Below are 18,182 nucleotides of genomic sequence, written 5' to 3'. Positions count from 1 at the left end.
TGTAAGTTTGTAACTGCATATGCTTAGTAATTACAAAACATGGTCAATATAGAACGCAAAAAAAAATTATGCAAGTGAAATGAACTGCTATTTATTAAAAATGATGATTGTAATGTAAGTTTGTAACATACTCAAAAGTACTGCGGTTTATTACATTGGTTTTCTATACCCCCTCTGGCATTCTTTGCATACAATGGTTTTAAAGTTCTAAAACAGGTTGTCTACATTAAGGTGAATGAGACTCATAAGCACAAAATTTTCGCCCTGATAAAGACGATCTGTATAAGACGTTGATATATGAGTAAGCAAATAAATGCCAAGGAAGCTATTTTAGAAAACAAGTGTCATATATAGTAGGGTGGGCACATAATATCCTGATCGTGTTTTAAACAATTAACAACGGTGTATGGAAGTGAAAAGGATACGGTTTCATAATTCTTTAAAAGTTCTTTGTTTACTACCAAATGGTATTAAAAAATAGAATGAAAAGGTGTCCCATCCTACTATATATATATTACTAGTCAAAATATTCAAGTTTTATCACCCATGCCCATTCGCATGGTAGCTGAGATACAGGAACAACTGGTAGGTTAACAACTATGCCTTTATTAGACACCACAGATGACTGACGCCATGTTATAGTGGGTCCTGTCCAACCAAGCATGGAAACTTTAGAATACTCAGTGACAACAGGTGTTCCTAGAACTAATGCATTATCCTTAGGCCATGATAGCATAAAGGCGTAAACTGCCCCAGATTTTTCAGTGTACCAAATATTTGGGGTAACCGAATCATTCTGGGACGACCAAGGTTTGCTTGAATAAACAGCTTCACCGTTCACTTTGAGCCAACTTCCAAACTCCCTCAGTCTATCTTGAAACGCAGGGGCAATCATACCAGCCTTGGTTGGCCCTACATTCATAAGCATGTTCCCACCACAACTAATAGTCGAAGCAAATGTCTGGAAAGATAAAATGAAACCTGATTTGTACGGTTGAAATTATAGGTAATTTGGTGCCAAATTATAGCCACTTTGGCTCACACAGTAAACAAAAAATATGTAATTAGCCAACGCAGTTTGTACAGTTGGAAATATACTGTAATTTGGTGCTGTCTTTTATAAACACAGGATAGTTAGACACACATTTCTAAGAAAAAAATCTAACTTATTGGTTGTAATGTTTACTGATTAATGCAGTGGGTTTGGTACCTATGAATAGGCAGCATACATTTATAAAAACAGAAATGCATCTATACATATATTATGCTTGATGAATACAAACAAAGTATTATGCCCAACTCACTGAAATAATCTCATGTATAGTTAAGTAATCCTGTATGTTAGCATTTCTTCTATATCCCCATGAATGACGATCAATTGTCATGCAGTTCTCCCATTTATGATGTTGTAAAACACCAGGGTTATATTTATCGGAACAAGAGTAGAATCCTCCATGATGACAACGGATGCCAGTTCCCCATCTGTCGTTGGTAACCACGTGGTCCTGTGTGAATAAATGGAACTTATTTATCCTCAAGTGATGTTTTGTCATTGCGTGGCCAGAAAACGACAGTCGTTATAACACGGATGTTCTTTTTCATACACCTCATGCCCGCTTACCAGTTACCAATTATGTAACGCTGTGTGTGATTGTCTTTTATATGGAGACAATATGGACAACCCATAAGTAAAACCTGGGTTTAAGAAATTACTGTTAAGTTTCTCCTACATAGACACATACACCCACAATGGTAAACACCTTGAGCCCGTATCCCTTAAAACTTCTTACCTTTACAGGACTATCATTATACAACCAGGCTAAAAATTCGGTCGAATTCCAATAAACATCGGGCGCAAAGTCACCATCGGACCACACGATGTCAGGCTTGTATTTATTAACAAGCTCGTACAACTCAGGCATCGACTTCCTTGCGACGAAACTTTGACTTTTGAAATGGCCAGCTTTGTCCCTTTAATGAATGAGTTAAGTAATTGATTTTGATTATAACAGCACCAGGCAAAACAGAACATCTGCACATAATGACTGTTGTTGCCCACCATGCGAGGACAAATAAGTTGCATTCGTTTATTCAATTTTACTTGATTTTAAAAATGTTGGTATGACAGACAACATTTTGGTCCATTAGGATCACAAGTAAAAAAAATTTCAAGATATATTACAATTTTTGGAATGCAAAACTATTCAACCTACTGTATATAGAGTGGGTTGAACCACTCAAACAACGAATGGTAAACCCCAAACTTTAGATTTGTGCGATTTCTTATGGAGGATGCTAGGTCACCAACTAAATCACGATGTGGGCCGACATCCATTGAGTTCCAATTCCATGAAACATTAGAAGGCCAGTTGGTGTAGCCTTCGTGGTGTTTGCTGGTAAGGACAATGTACTGTGCCCCAGAATCTGAACCAATGATTATGTAATTAATGTTAAAAATAATAACTTCATTTGTCTCTTCGATTACGGTAGTGAAATTTAAAAATACTTTAAATGAAAAGACAGGATATAGCAACAAAACAACAGTTATTAAAACCTATTTATTCTTGTGTGGTGGGACAATGACAGTCAATATTAAACAGATGTTTAAACATCACATACTGTTGTGGTGCACAAAATTTTGTGGGTGATTATTTTGTTCGTTTTTTTTCCTTTTTACAACAATTTGAACAACCTATAAGAAACCACTGGATTGTAGTAATTTGATTAACTGTCTTCACAAGGACACACAAGCATATTAATGGTAACAGCATCAAACCAATAACCTTGAACCACGGCATCTGTAATAGATTGTTTGATGCAAATGCAACTAGTAATATACACTTTATTCGCAGAGCCCTTGGTACAACTGATGACAAAAGAAATAAACTTTAATGGCAAAGCTTTAAGGCAGCAAATACCTTTAAACAAATCTGCCCATTCATTAGGTTGAAACAACTCAGCTGTAAATTCTTTCGCAAAATCTGGGTATGTAAAATCTGGGGGGTAGTTTCGTTTCATGAAATTAACGATTGCTGCATTTTTTGTTCCCTGTGTTAAAAGCAAGAGTTAAACTTTTAAAAACACAAATAATAAAAACAAGTAAAGGTCCAAATAAAGGTGTGTTTAGTTCTTTTTTAAAAACTGCTACAAATAGATTGAAGTTAACATAACTTTTCATTTGGCTCTTTGGAAGCGATAAAAAAGATCGAATTATTGAAACAATGAAGAGAAGTAAATCAACAACGAAACAAGAGTCGTTAAAGTTCCTATGTATTACTCTTTTAGACATGTAGGCACTAGTGAAGAATCCTCTGTTACTTTACATATTATGCTGTTGGTGTTGGGAGTTAGAAGTTATTAGTTGGAGGTTAGTTAGTGGTTATATGGGTCATTAGTTATAAGGGATTAGGAGTGAGATGTTACTCGTTATATGGGTTAGTAGTTTGCAGATAAAGTAGAGGGATTCTTCACCAGTTAATACCTGTAAAGTGCAAGTAAATAAATGCCATGCAAAATATAACCATGTTTAAATATAAGTTATAACTAAACCAAGCCAACCTACTTTCCAATTCCACCAAAACCACTCATTGCCAAAACTTGGAACAGAGAAAACACCCCAGTGAATAAAAATGCCAAACTTGGCTTCATCAAACCAGCTCGGTAGTGGACGTGAGTCTATTGACTTCCACGTTGGTTCGTATCTTTTTGTGTTTTGTTTTTCATCATTAACCAGTGGTATTTCTTCTTTTGTAAATTCTACTATATTTTCCTCTACTAAAATTTCACGAAGAGATGTTTCTTCAAATGCAGCAGCAAACGCCACATAAGTGAATAAAGCAATTGATGTATACTTTAACATGCTTCTAAAAATGTGCATATATATGAATAAATGTATGAATGTAATAAATAAAAGAATAAACGTAGTAATGAACGAATTTATGAATGTAACTTATTTATCCTCACGTAATAGGGCAACGATAGCTTTTATACCACGGGTGATATAACTTTAATCCTCTCAATGCGTATGAAGTAACTTGTTACTGCAAAATGCAATAGCAAAGCGGAAGTATAATAATAGCTTTGGTTCATGTTTTGAAAACGTTATGCCAATGTTTACATAAATGTATTTGATTTCTATTGGCTATGTGCCGTTACGGTTGAACGACCACAGCTGACGAGTTCATTTTCTTTTTTAGGAAATTTTCTTAATATTTAATTTTGGGGTTAATTTGTAAAAATTAGCGGTCATGGACGACTCTGGTGCTAGCAATAGGTATGTATTGTATTTTATTGGTCAAATAAATGTTAATTTCATTGTTTTTATTCCTACAGTTGCGTGGAAGACGAGATTATGGTACTTCAGTCTATTTATGAAGATAAAATAAAAATCCAAAGAGATTTAGAGTAAGTCTGTTTTAGTAATAATAAAATATCAACCTTTTAAAAAATTGTCTTTTGTGAAAATTGTTTTGAATAAAATTATAAACAACTGGCTCAATTTTGGCAGTATACCTGTTCTTTATGTTTAAATTTAATATTTTTTTCCTAATTTACAGTAATAAAGTGAAAGAAGTTGGAATATGTTTGTATCCTGCTACAGCTGATGATACAAGTTCACAATATCTTAAGCTTGAACTTGTGTTTAGTATACCAGATCAGGTGTGTATATACAATTGTGCTTGCTTTGCTAAACAAGATGGTAGCCATTCAGCAGAGTATGGCATTTTCTAGCAAGATCTCTTTCCTAACACTTTTTCACAGAATTGTATGTTTTACTATCTCTGCCTCTCATGTGTTCATAAAAGTTTGGTGCCTTTGCCTATAGCCCTATAAGATACTTTGTTAAATATTATAATTCTTCTTTAGAATAAAGTTATTAAGGTAAATGAATTATATATACCTTTTTAGTTTAATTTTCCAGTACTCAAAGGTACCTATGACATTTACTTCTGAAGTTTATAAAAGTTTGGCGCATATTCGGAATGAAAACCTTTTTGTTAATTATTATAACTTCTCTCCCAAATAAAGATAAATAAGCCACCATCAATTTACTTATTTCCAGTACCCAGAAGAGCATCTGAAATTTACTTTTAAATCTTCGCGTGGATTATCTGACGAACATCTGAATAAACTGAAACAACAGATGATGGATTTGATTGACAGCCATGATGAGGATGTGAACTTGTTTGACCTCATTGAACTCGCAAAAGAAAGTTTAACCTTAAATAACATACCATGTGACCCATGCCCAGTGTGTCTGCTATCTTTCCAGGTACATTTACTTATTTCAATGAATGGGTGTAACTGTATCATCTCATGCCCATATTAGAACTTCAGAAAGTTATCATCTTTTTTTTAACTCACATGACGGGACAACAACAGTCTTTATAACATGGGTGTTCTGTTTCATACACTTTGTGCCCTCTTAAGAGTTACCACGTATGTAATGAATGAATGTAATTTATTTATCCTCGCGTGAAAATATGACAGTCGTTATAACACAGGTGTTCATACACTTCTTGCCAACTTACGAGTTAACATGTATGTTACTTCGTGGGTACTTATGATTGTAATACTTCTTTTCGGTTTAATTTCATGTGGAAAATTAGGAAAAGATAAAAACTTTTTCATTTATTTAGATACAATTTCATTAACTGGTATATTATTTTTCCGTTGCTACTCTGCTCTTATAATTTATTTACTAAACTTTTGGTTGTTATTCCAACTCAGTGGTCATTCATAAGCAGGTCTGAAGTGTATGAATTTAAAAATAACCACCCGTAAACTTACATACGCCGTTACTCATAAGCTGGCACGAGCTGTGTGAAACAGAACACCAATGTTATAACGACTGTTGTTGCCCTGTCATGCGAGGGTAAAACAAGTTGCATTCATTCATCCAGATGATGGTTTTTAGAAGTTCTAATGTGAACATGAGGTGTATACAACAGAACACCTATGTCATAATAATGACTCTGTCTATCTCACTATCATTAGAAAATAAATAAGTTGCATTCATTCAGGCTGATGATGATTTCCTGAAGTCTCCATGTTTCCACCACTTCCATGACCACTGCTTACTTCAATACTACAACCACTACCATTCAAATATCGAGTATTTTCAAACCTCAACAAACCCTATCGATGGTCCACCAAAAAAGAAATCTGAAGTTCCACCCGGACAAGTTCCTTGCCCCATATGTAGAGAGTTGATTGAAGTAGATATTGATGCATTACAAAAAGCAAAGGAACCAGTAACTCAGGTATTGTTGTTGTAAAAAGACTGACTTAATAGGAACTAGTACCATAGTAACTATGCTTTCTTTAATCTGTATTTTTTAAGTTCATTTTAACAAAAAGTAAAAAAAAATGATTTAATAGGAACCAGTGCCATACTATCTTTAATATTGCTTTTGTTAATTTCATTTTAGTATCGATAAAGACTAAGAAAAGACTAATCCTAAATCACAAATTCCTTTTGACACTAACTTACGAGATGTATGAAACAGATCACCCGTGTTATAATGACTGTTGTTGCCAGTTGCCACGACATGCAAGGATATATAAGTTATATCCATTCATTTATGCAATATACTGTTGTAAAAATCTGTTTTACTTGAAAAGCTGTATATGGTATACCATTAAATTGTCAGATAAATAACCACAAGCAATTACGTAATAGATACTTTGAGTTTTCTTACACCAGGAACAAAAAAGTATTGGTTAATATCAGTAGTAAACAAAAAAAAAACTATTATGCTTTAATAAGTTTTCTTACAGTCTATTACTCTAACCAGGAACTTTCTGTTGAGAATCTTGAAGAATACAAAAGAAATGTAAAGCAAATGAATGAAATTTATGAACGACAACTTAAAGTTGGTGGTATTATTAATCTAGATGCGGAAAAAAAGAAACACTTGCTCTCAACTGTAAGTAGTGTAGGTCTATTTATGGAAGCAGTATGTTACATTTTGTTCTCTTATAATAATACCCTTGATTTGTCTCGCTGATTAAGATAGAGAATATTGAAAAATATTTCAAACGAAGACAAGATATATATATAGTTACCCACAAAGTAACATACGTGGTAACTCGTAAGCTGGCATGAGGTGCTAAACCCCTGTGAAAACGACTTTAGTTTTCCGGCCACGCGAGGATAAAGATACATTCATTCACTCATATATCAACAAAACAACAGTTGTTAAAATTTGCTTACAGTTAAAAACTTATTTACATTTAATAAGTTAAAAGAAGCGTGGTCGCTACACCTACATGATACACTCTCCTCCTATGTATTATAACCATGGTTATACTCTGCATACTTTTAGGGATTATTGTTAGGATAAAAGTTATTATGTTTTTGTTTTACCAGAACCCTTTTGTTCATGTTTTCAGCTCTGTTTGGTTTCTCCAAATTCTCTCTTTACGCGCTTTCTATACTTTAAATTTACTAAAAAATCATAAATATATATTTTCCAGATTGAGCAGAAAGCAAAATCCGAAGCACTTGTTGCAAAATCAAAACAAGATGCTCAAACCAAAGTAGTTGGAACGAACAGTTCAAATAGCGATGACAGGAAAACCACCAAAGTATTTCCAAATCCAAGCAAACCCAACCCCCACCAAAGTCACCACAATCATAGAATGGTCCCTGGACGAAAACCATTCACGAAAGATACATCAGAAAAATACAGAAATTATAACAGACCTAGAAGAACTTACCATGAACCAAGAAAACCAAGAAATGTCGAAAATTCAAAATCTCCGCCACGGAACAACCAACCTAAACCAAACAAACATCGAACAAATTTCAATTCAAGCAATCCTACAAAGCACCAAAATCAGCCAGGAATAATTAAGAAGTCAAATTTTTCAGATGTTAAAACACCTCCTGGTTTTAAACCAATCAGAGTTGGCCCACCACCTGGATTTAAAGCGCTGGAAAAATAGCAAGCAATTTCTAATTCTATTCCCTACTACTGCTATGTTTATGTGTTATAGGATAATATAGCCCTTTTCAACATTTTCAAAGCTGAGGTTAATTTAAGTTGCAAATGAAAAATTTCCTTTCTTTGTTTTAGTTTCTTTGCCTTCCATTTTCACTATCTTAGTTAGTACAAATAACTTCTTTTATGTTGATACAATACAACTTCATTGTTCTTTATGTGTTATCTATATCTTGCATTAGCTTCTATGAAGCTTGAATTTTGTATAAAACTCCTTAGCGCTTCAAAAAGAAGATGAACTGTGCTAAACTAAAGCCAAAAAATCTCAACTCCTAACCCAGATGCCAAAAGAACTCTTAACCATTTAAGTTAACATAAACCAGCTCCGTTGCCATGGCAAAAGGGGTTAGCGCGCCTGCCTAAGTTACTTTCATTCATTCAGCTAAGCATATATAACCTGCTGGTTGTGGGTCAAAGATTTTCAGAAGTATTCCAAAAATTGCCAATTACTTGGAGGGATTCACGAAACGCCGGCCGGTCAAAATAAGCTCGCGGGCCGTAGCCTGTACAACAGTGCCAGAAGAACTCCTAACCTTTTAAGTTCACATAAATCATCTAAGTATATACACCATGAGGATACAGTAAATATGCAATACATTGAGCATCAATTATTTCCACTTTCATTACACTAAAGATATCTTACAAAATATGCTGAGCTTATTGAACATCTAACGCCTGCCTTTTTTGTGGGCGTATGTGTCCTTGGGCAAGACACTTACTGACAATTGCTCCAACCCAGTGATCACTAATGGGTTTTCTAAATTATCAGCCATACATAAAAAAAAAGAAAAAAAAAGAATCACCCACAAGTTAACATACATGGTAACTCGTAAACTGGCACAGGGTGATAAACCCTTGTGATAACGACTGTAGTTTTCCGGCCACGCGAGGATAAAGTAAGTTATGTTCAATAATTCATTTATTTAATTTTGTGAAGACAGAAAATATATGAAAATAAAAAAACAGATGCTGGGTTAAAGACATTTATCTTCTGTTCTACATGGGTGAGGTCCTACAGCATGGGTTGTCATTGGACTTTGGATTTAGTTGACACATTACTCTAACACCAAGGGTGCTACAACCCATTAGTGACCACTGGGTTAAAGCAAATGGTAGCAGTATCGAGCATTGAACCTGGTACCCTTTGGTTACGATGCAGAAACTTAACCACTAGGCCACATCGTAGGCAAATAATCTAGTCAAGTTTTGTATGCATAGTAATACGTGTTTATTTCGATCAACACAAATCAAAAATAACGGAGAAGTTAAAATACATATTAAGCAGTGATCCTCCATCGATTGCATAGATTGTCTATAATTTGTACACAAGTTACATTAAATTTTCAGTTACATTAAAAATATTCTGTTACTTCTGCTACAAGGCACATTGTTAAATACCCGTTTGACGGCTCATTTGGTATAAAAAATTTTTTTTTTCATACCAGATGAGCTGTCAAACGGGTATTTAAATTAAAAAGTCTACTTTTCTATTTAAACATATGCTTGTAAAAAGTCAGAAAGTTCTATTTCCAGGATTTCAAAAGAAGGACGTTCGTTCGGATCTATGTTCCAACAATCCCTCATGATTTTATACATATCCTCTGAACATTTTTCCAATCTCTCCATTCTATAGCCACGTTCCAATTGCTCCAATACTTCCTTATTGTTCATACCTGTTAGGTAATTATAATGTAACTTGCTTTATTCTCGCATGGCAGGGCAACAACAGTTGTTATCACACGGGTTTATCACCTCGTGCCAGCTTACGAGTTACCATTTATGTTACTTTGTATTGAATGAATGAATGAATGAATGTAACTTACTTTATCCTCGCGTGGCCGGAAAACGACAGTCGTTATCACACGGGTTTAACACCTCGTGCCAGCTTACGAGTTACCATGTATGTTACTTTGTGGGTAATTATTTTTTTGGATTTTTTCTCTTTTTTTATGTATTTCTGATAATTTAGACATACCCATTAGTAACCACTGGGTTGGAGCAATTGCCGTTAAGTGTCTTGCCCAAGGACACATACGCCCACAATGGTAGCAGCATCGAGCCTTGAACCCATTACCTCTGGGTTACAAGCAGGCGCGCTAACCACTATACCACGACGCCGGACATTGATTGCTTTTTTAGTTTTTTTTTATGTATGGCTGTTAATTTGGACAACCTATTAGTATGACACAGTCATCCAGGACAGTGGCTAGCGCGCCTGCCTCTAACCCAAAGGTTTTGGCAAGACACATCGTGAACTGCTCCAACCCAATGATAACTAATGGATTGTTTAAGTTGGGCACCGTATAGCCTACTACAAAAATAAACACTAAAAATATTCCCCCACAGTTACAAATTTAGAAAACTCGCAAGCAGGCATGCGGTGTGCGAAACAGAACCCCTGTGGTATAATTACCAAGACAAAAAAGTTACATTTATTCGCTGGCACCAACATGAGTGCCATAACAAAGAATATCTCTTTTATTGTACAAAAAAATACCTGGATAGGGAACCCTTCCTTTTCCAATTATTTCAGTTAGTAAAATTCCAAATGACCAAACATCTGACTTAATGCTAAACTGTTGCTTGGTAATAGCTTCCGGTGCCGTCCATCTGATTGGTATTTTCGCTTTTACTTTTGCTTGGTATATTTCATCGTCCTATCAAAATAGTAAGCTCATTTATCTTTTAATCATGGAAGTTTAAATTGAGAAAAGAATGCAACTTATTTATCCGTCCGGCGCCGTGGCGTAGTGGTTAGCGCGCCTGCCTGTAACCATAGTAATGGATTCAAGGCTCCTCGCTGCTTCCATTGTGCGCGTATGTGTTCTTGGGCAAGACTCTTAACGACAATTGCTCCAACCCAGTGGTCACTAATGGGTTGTCCAAATTATCAGCCATACATAAAAAAAATAAAAAAATCCAAAAAAATAATCACCCACAATGTAACATACATGGTAACTCGTAAGCTGGCACGAGGTGTTAAACCCGTGTAATAACGACTGTCGTTTTCCGGCCACGCGAGGATAAAGTAAGTTACATTCATTCATTCACATTCATCCTTGCGTGGCGGGGCAATGACAGTTGTTTTAACACGGGTGTTCTGTTTTATATACCTTGTGCCCGCTTACGAGTTATCACGTATGTAACTTTGTGGGTGATTTTTTCTGTATGGCTGACAATTTAGATAACCCATTGGGAATATCTGGGTTGGAGAAATGGCTCTTAAGGGTCTTTCTCAAGGACGAATAATCTCTCAATGGTAGCAGCGTCGAGCCTTGAACCCATTGCCTCTTTAACCTACCTGTGTTAATCTTGCTAATCCAAAGTCTGCAACTTTACAATTATTGTTTTTTCCAACAAGGATATTTCTGGCTGCCAAATCGCGGTGAATGTAATTTTTTACTTCCAGATAAGCCATTCCAGTGGCAACTTGTGTTGCCATGTCAATCAAGACCTCTTCTTCAAGATTTAAATTTTCTCCTGTTAAAAAAACCAAGCATCATTTATTTGATCTTAAAATAAGCATAAATGTGAATGTGAATGTAACTTACTTTATCCTCGCGTGGCTGGAAAACGACAGTCGTTATCACACAGGTTTAACACCTCGTGCCAGCTTACGAGTTACCATGTATGTTACTTTGTGGGTAATTATTTTTTGGGGGGGATTTTTTCTTTTTTTTATGTATTTCTGATAATTTAGACAACCTATTAGAAACCACTGGGTTGGAGCAATTGCCGTTAAGTATTTTGCCCAAGGACACATACGCCCACAAAGGTAGCAGCTCGAGCCTTGAACCCATTACCTCTGGGTTACAGGCAGGTCTTTTTTCAAGTCTTTTTAACGAAATCCCATGCATTGGGGAAACACCCGAATTTCTCAAGTCTTTTTATTCACACGATTTTTTTAGAAGCTGTATCGTTTTGGGAAACTTTAATGGTACCTTTATGTCCCATTTGAGCATCTTTATCCATAAACAAATTTTCATTTTGCGTTGGTATGCTCGTTTAAGTTCGAATCATTTATAAACAAATTTAGGTTTTATATATTTTAAAAGGGAAAACGTTAAAACCATTTATAAATAAATTTACTTAAATAATCTAGCAGGGCTCCATTGCACATTAGTTCAGTGACGATGTAAAATGGCTCAGATTGAGTGCATACAGCAAAAAGTTGAACAAGTTTTGGGTGGTGAAGTTTTTTCATCAGCCGAGCTTCTTTAAGGAATTCTTCTTTATTCAGTGAATCTGAAAAATTTGCAGGAAATTTAAAATGTCAGTTGTAAGAAAATAAACATTTGACTTTATTTTGATTTTTCAGTAATGAAGGTCCGAGTATTACACAACATTGTAAAAAGACGGAAAGTGAATGAATGTAACTTATGTATCCTTGCGTGCCAGAGCAATGACAGTCGTTATAACACAGGTGTTCTGTTTCATACATTATTACACCTCATGCCTGCTTAAGAGTTACCACGTATGTAAGTTATTTATCTTTATGTGGTGAAGCAATGGCAGACGTTATAACACAGGTTTTTTGTTTCATACACTGTGTCTGCCTCTAGGGTTTAAGGCTCTAGGGTTTAAGGCTTTATGTAAGACGGCATTGGGGCTTCAGGTAAGGTGTTCTGTTTTATACATCTCGTGTCCGCTTACTAGTTACCATGTAAGTAACTTTGTGGAAGATGTTTTTTTTATATTCTATGGCTGATAAATTTGGACAACTCATTAGTGACCACTGAGTTAAAGAAACTGCCATCAAGTGTCTTAGCCAAGAACACCAGCATACATTGGTAGCAGCGACGAGCCTTGAGCCCAAGTGAAGGTAAAACGACAATCATTGTAACACACATAAGGTAAGTATAAACAATATTATAGAGTAATAAATACCAATTATAAAATATTAAAGTTCGAATGCGAAGAAAAGGTGTGCGTAAAGACACAACTCAATACAATGTGAACATATAATATCTTAAAATATCTCCAACCTGACGATTTCATTGTTTTAACTGCAACTGTGGTGGTTTTGTTCCACAATCCTTTATGTACTTCACCGAACTGACCGCTGCCAAGCTTTTTCCCCAATTGAATTGAATTTCGATCTATTTCCCATTCATCCACAATGTCATGAGATAAACCTATAGTTTGTGGGGATTCCACCACCATTTGAGACTGTATGTAAAATTAATTATATATATTAGAAGTTCCGTTGGGTGCAACAGCGATGCTTTCTAACTGACATTCTTTCCAACACTTTTTATCAATAGCGTGTTTTAACAATTGTTGTTATCGTTTTTTTGAAGATATAAATAAAAATTATGTTATGTAGTTTTGAACTAATTAAGTTTTAATGGCACAACATAATTTGTCGTCTCAGTATAGCGACCACCCTTTTACAATTGATTTATAGATACATTTTGTGCCAAGCATGTTTAAACAACTGTTGTTTTGTTATTTTGCATTTCTTCCTAATCTTTACTGCAGTAACCAACAAACAAATAAGAGCCTTTCATTACAGGTGAAAAACAGCTACTAACAATATTGAGAATATATGAAACTAAAATTGTTAAGAAAAAGTTAACTGTCAATCTCAGTAAGACATATAATTGCCCTAAATCCAAAGACCCATAGCATTCCACGCCGTGGGGTCTCATCCAAATAGAATGGAATAATAGAAAAGACACATACTTGTTTGCAAGGTGATCCTAATCTGGCGATATCTCCAACCAAGTTTTTCTTATAAAAAGCAACCAACTCATCCAAGGTTATGAACTCAATACCACCCATTAAATATCCCTGACTACTTTTGTTTATCTTGAAATGGTGAACTTTTGCTTTATTCATCACTTCAACTTTTACTGTAAAAAAAAATAATTTTTGGGGGGTTTGTATAGTAGGGTGGAGGAAAATAGGACACTTTTTCATTCTATTTTTTTGTCCTATTTGGTAGTAAACAAAAAACATTCACTGAATTATAAACCGTATCCTCAAGACTCCCATAGACCGTTGTTAATTGTTTAAAATACGATCAGGATATTTGAATATTATGTGCTAAATGTGTCCCGTCCTATTATATATTTATTTTAATATTGGTACCTAAAATAATCCTAAGAATAACCACCCACAAAGTTATCACAACACGTAATCGGACAGGAGACGTCTCAAACAGAACACCCGTGTTAGAACGTTTGTCATTCAAAATAAAATTTTGAGATAAAAAAAATATATATATATTACCCACGAAGATTACATACATGGTAACTTGTAAGCAGACACGAGGTGTATGAAACAGAACACCCGTGTTATAACAATTGTCAAATATTCGGCCTTGACAATGTTACAAATGCATACAACACATCTTACCACTCAAGGCATATTCATTGCGATCGTCTGCCCTCCTTCTAACCATAAAAGCACCTTGTTGATTGCACGGCTGCATCAGTAAGGTTATTGCTTCGGAACGAACTGCTGTATCAAACATCCAAGGCCTGGTAAAACAAGAAGGTTTATTACCTTGTGAAGGTGAATAAATGAATGTAACTTACTTTATTCTCGCGTTGCTGGAAAACGAAAGTCGTTATCACACGGGTTTAACACCTCGTGCCAGCTTACGAGTTACCTTGTATGTTACTTTGTGGGTGAATATTTTTTTGTGGATTTTTTTTATGTGTGGCTGATAATTTGGACAACCCATTAGTGACCACTGGGTTGGAGCAATTGCCGTTAAGTGTCTTGCCTAAGGACACATACATCCACAATGGTAGCACCGACAAGCCTTGAACTCATTACCTCTGGGTTACAGAAAGGCGCACTAACCAACTGTGCTATGGCACCGGTGTCTTACGGTTATAGCACCGGCATCAAAAGCAAAAAATACTGGGTTTGAATTAATAAATGAATAAAAGAAAAGTTTAATTCTGAGCGACAGGAAAACGACCGTCGTTATAACATATATGTTTTGTTTCAAACCGTCATGCCAACTTAGAGTTACCACATATGTAACTTTGTTGGTAATTGTTTGTTCTGTATGGCTGACCATTAAGAAAAAAACACTATTAACCACTGGGTTGGAAAAGCTGCTGTTCAAGTTACATATGTGGTTACTTGTTAACAATCACATTCTATGAAAACAGAACAGCTGTTATAACGACCGTGTTGCCATGGCATGAGTAAACAAGTTGTGATTATTTAACCTTATGCTAATAACATTTACATATGTGATTAATTAATAATTCAATAAGCAGTCAGGATGTCGAAATACTTGTTCACAAGTTTAAACATATTACTATGTAATTTAATCCAAAATGCGGATGAAAATAAATCCACTTAACTATTGCCCCCTCCAAAAAACACCAATCATTCACAAAGTCACATACATGGTAATTCGTAAGCGGGAACGAGGTGTATGAAACCGAACACCCGTGTTATAACAGCTGTCTTTGCTCTGCCATGCGAGAATAAAGCAAGTTACATTCATTCATTCACTATGTGTGTCTACATACTCACGGTTGTGAATTTATAAGACTCTCTCTTCTAATAAAGTTTGATGGGACGTAACCTTTTGTGTTAGAGTTCATTCTATTGGGTTGCAGTAACCTTGCAACCCACCAATTTCCGTTTTTATTAAGAATTATCATTCTGTCACCTAAACAACAAATCATGTAACAGGGTTTACCATACAACTCATAATAATTTATATTATTTATGTGAAGATCATATTATTGAAAAAAAGAGAGAAGGGAATCAACAGCAAAACGAGTCTTCAACTTTCATATGTTTGGTAATATCTTTTTAGGATGAGGAACTCAATAATTAAATGAATGAATGTAACTTACTTTTACTTACTTTATCCTCGCGTGGCCGGAAAACGACAGTCGTTATTACAGGGGTTTAACACCCCGTGCCAGCTTACGAGTTACCATGTATGTTACTTTGTGGGTGATTATGCCTATTACAAAGTGAATTTGCCTATTACAAAATGAGGGCAGTCATTAATCACAAATATCATATGTGAAAGAAGGAGAGAAGGAAATCAACAGCAAAACGACTGTTGCGATAAAAATGATGTTAAAAATGAATGATTGTAAAAGACAATGAAGGATAGGCAAAGTCCCAACATTGTAAGTGGGTCCCAATTTATTTTTAAAAGTTTGAGACCCCACCAACAACCAATTTCATCTAAAGTTGTAGTTTTTGTTGGCACCAGCCTTTAATCCAGAAGTTACAGCTTCAAAACTCATTGCTATTGTGGGTGTGTTATGTGCCTTGTTGGTGTATGTGAAAAGACCCTTTAGTTTTTTTTAATTGTCAGCTATATAACCCGTAAGCATACACAAGGTCTATGAGACCGAACACCCGTGTTTTAACGAATATCGTTGTCCCGCCACGTGAGGATAAACATATGTGGTAACTCGTATGCATGCATGAGGTGTATGAGACATACCGACTGTTGTTTACCCTTCACATGAGAATAAAATAAGTTTCATGTTTCAGTCATTTAGTTTCTTCCAAGTTTACCTTTTTTGATCGTTAAATGTTTTTTCGCTCTTGCCCCATAATCATACAGTGCAATGTATATTTCTTGTTCTTGGTGTACTGGTTCTCGTATCGATACTGGTGTTGGTATGGGCGGGGCAGGTCGATCGGGAATTGATACAGACGAAACCCTTCGACCTAAAAAAAGATAAATATAGGCATTTTATGCATTTTTTAACACCTGTTGTCGTTGCTGTCGGTATCCGCCACGCGAGGTTAAATAGAAGAAAGAATGTAACTTACTTTATCCTCGCGTGGCCGGTAAACGACAGTCGTTATAATACGGGCGTTCATGCACCTCGTGCTAGCTAATTACGAGTAGCTATGTATGTTACTTTGTGGCTGATAATTTAGACAACCCATTAGTGACCAACCGGGTTGCAATTCCGTTAAGTGTCTTCACAGGGTCACATAAGCCTACAAAGGTAGCAGCGACGAGCCTTGAACCCATTACCTATTGGTTATAGAGGCGCGGTAATTACTTTGCCACGGCGCCGGACATATATTTGCCAACACTAGTCTACTATTCAGAGAGTTACAATGTTCACAAACTAAAGCCATATCTCACAAAAGTATTCTTAAAAAATAATCACTTACAAAGTTACATACGTGGTAAATTGTCAGCGGGCACGAGCTGTGTGAAACAGAACACCACGATAAATAGTTGCACTCAATACATTACCATTTATTTTGCAGGTAAATTTATCACACGAAGAAGCTTACTTTGTTGTGACTGAAATTCAATATTATCAAATTTGAACGAAGCATTTTCTTTGGCACATTCTTCCGATGCAGGATAGTTCTTTTTAAAGCCGCAGCAACCTAACTTAGATAATAAAAAACCCATGTTCAAAACGAAATATACTTTATATAATCACCATCTGAAATTAAAGTTCCATATATATAGCAGGGTGGGGGAAGACGGGACACCTTTTAACTCTAGTTTTCTCGTTCTATATAGTATAGTAAACAAAGAACATTCAAAGAATTATAAAACCGTATCTTCACGACTCACACAGACCGTTCTTAATTATTTAAAACACGATCAGGATATTTAGATATTATGTGCTAAAGGTGTCCCATCTTACCCCACCCTACTATATAATGGTTCTGTGGGGCAAGATGGGATATGGCTAACACTTAAATGACATATTTCCTGATCGTGTTTTAAACAGATAACAACGCTCTTTTAGAGTCGTAAGGCATTGGTTGCATAATTCTGTAAATCTCCTCTGTTTTTTACCAAGTGGGACGAAAACGAGAATGAAAACATGTCCTATCTTACCCTTCTCTACCTTTGCAATGTATTTTCGTTGCCAAACATTGAGAACGAGGCAACTCATTTCGCTATATTTATTTATTCAGGTAATTTTTACCCGTGGCGCCATTTTAACGACTGTCGTCTTGCTGCTAATATCCTTTTCTATGTTGTTTTAATTGATCTGATCTTTGTTACTGTATTCGAAGAGATTAAATATAATTTATGTAAATTCATGTCGTGTAAGCAAACTACACGCGCACTAAGTGTGGCGTTATTTTAACTGGAGTTTGCAAAGCGTCTCCGTTGTCAAACAGTGATTAAACGTGGTTAAACATATATTAAGTGAGCGTGCAAACATTGTTGTCCGCAACGCTTGGGCTTTA

General features: G+C 35.5%; 3 protein-coding genes and 1 long non-coding RNA gene across 5 annotated transcripts; 1 reads left to right on the top strand and 3 right to left on the bottom strand.

Moving 5' to 3' along the window:
- Window positions 1-75: 75 nt before the first annotated feature.
- On the bottom strand, window positions 76-3,892 carry LOC149743604 (alpha-L-fucosidase-like). The gene is made up of 6 exons (XM_089877272.1): window positions 3,563-3,892; window positions 2,919-3,048; window positions 2,214-2,424; window positions 1,791-1,971; window positions 1,305-1,505; window positions 76-961 (listed from the first exon to the last, which is right to left on the bottom strand). Exons 1-6 carry the CDS (start codon window positions 3,875-3,877, stop codon window positions 518-520), a joined length of 1,482 nt encoding a protein of 493 aa, XP_089733398.1. The 5' UTR covers window positions 3,878-3,892; the 3' UTR covers window positions 76-517.
- Window positions 3,893-4,114: 222 nt separating this feature from the next.
- Window positions 4,115-8,164, top strand: LOC149743603 (E3 ubiquitin-protein ligase RNF25-like). Its single transcript, XM_089877365.1, has 7 exons — window positions 4,115-4,273; window positions 4,333-4,404; window positions 4,557-4,659; window positions 5,063-5,272; window positions 6,024-6,263; window positions 6,798-6,929; window positions 7,480-8,164. The coding sequence occupies exons 1-7, from the start codon at window positions 4,248-4,250 to the stop codon at window positions 7,948-7,950; spliced, it is 1,254 nt and encodes a 417-aa protein (XP_089733491.1). The 5' UTR covers window positions 4,115-4,247; the 3' UTR covers window positions 7,951-8,164.
- Window positions 8,165-9,210: 1,046 nt separating this feature from the next.
- LOC149743601 (tyrosine-protein kinase Src42A-like) lies at window positions 9,211-17,428 on the bottom strand. 2 transcript variants are annotated; one of them, XM_089877250.1, is made up of 10 exons: window positions 17,262-17,428; window positions 16,521-16,676; window positions 15,510-15,648; window positions 14,367-14,491; window positions 13,692-13,861; window positions 12,992-13,175; window positions 12,096-12,251; window positions 11,308-11,486; window positions 10,504-10,663; window positions 9,211-9,679 (listed from the first exon to the last, which is right to left on the bottom strand). In XM_089877250.1, exons 1-10 carry the CDS (start codon window positions 17,383-17,385, stop codon window positions 9,498-9,500), a joined length of 1,575 nt encoding a protein of 524 aa, XP_089733376.1. In that variant the 5' UTR covers window positions 17,386-17,428; the 3' UTR covers window positions 9,211-9,497. The 2 variants fall into 2 exon arrangements, with proteins under 2 accessions (XP_089733376.1, XP_089733385.1); XM_089877259.1 differs by lacking the exons at window positions 16,521-16,676; window positions 17,262-17,428 and adding an exon at window positions 15,839-15,993.
- On the bottom strand, window positions 11,531-11,811 carry LOC149743602 (uncharacterized). The gene is made up of 2 exons (XR_016384978.1): window positions 11,610-11,811; window positions 11,531-11,572 (listed from the first exon to the last, which is right to left on the bottom strand). It is a non-coding gene; the product is annotated as an uncharacterized LOC149743602 (long non-coding RNA).
- Window positions 17,429-18,182: the final 754 nt, after the last annotated feature.

This window comes from Ciona robusta, chromosome 1 (genome assembly GCF_009617815.1).
Source record: "Ciona robusta chromosome 1, ASM961781v2".
Taxonomy (NCBI): Eukaryota; Metazoa; Chordata; class Ascidiacea; order Phlebobranchia; family Cionidae; genus Ciona; species Ciona robusta.
Note: the sequence above shows the minus strand (reverse complement) of the source record. Positions and strands in the feature narration are given on the sequence as shown.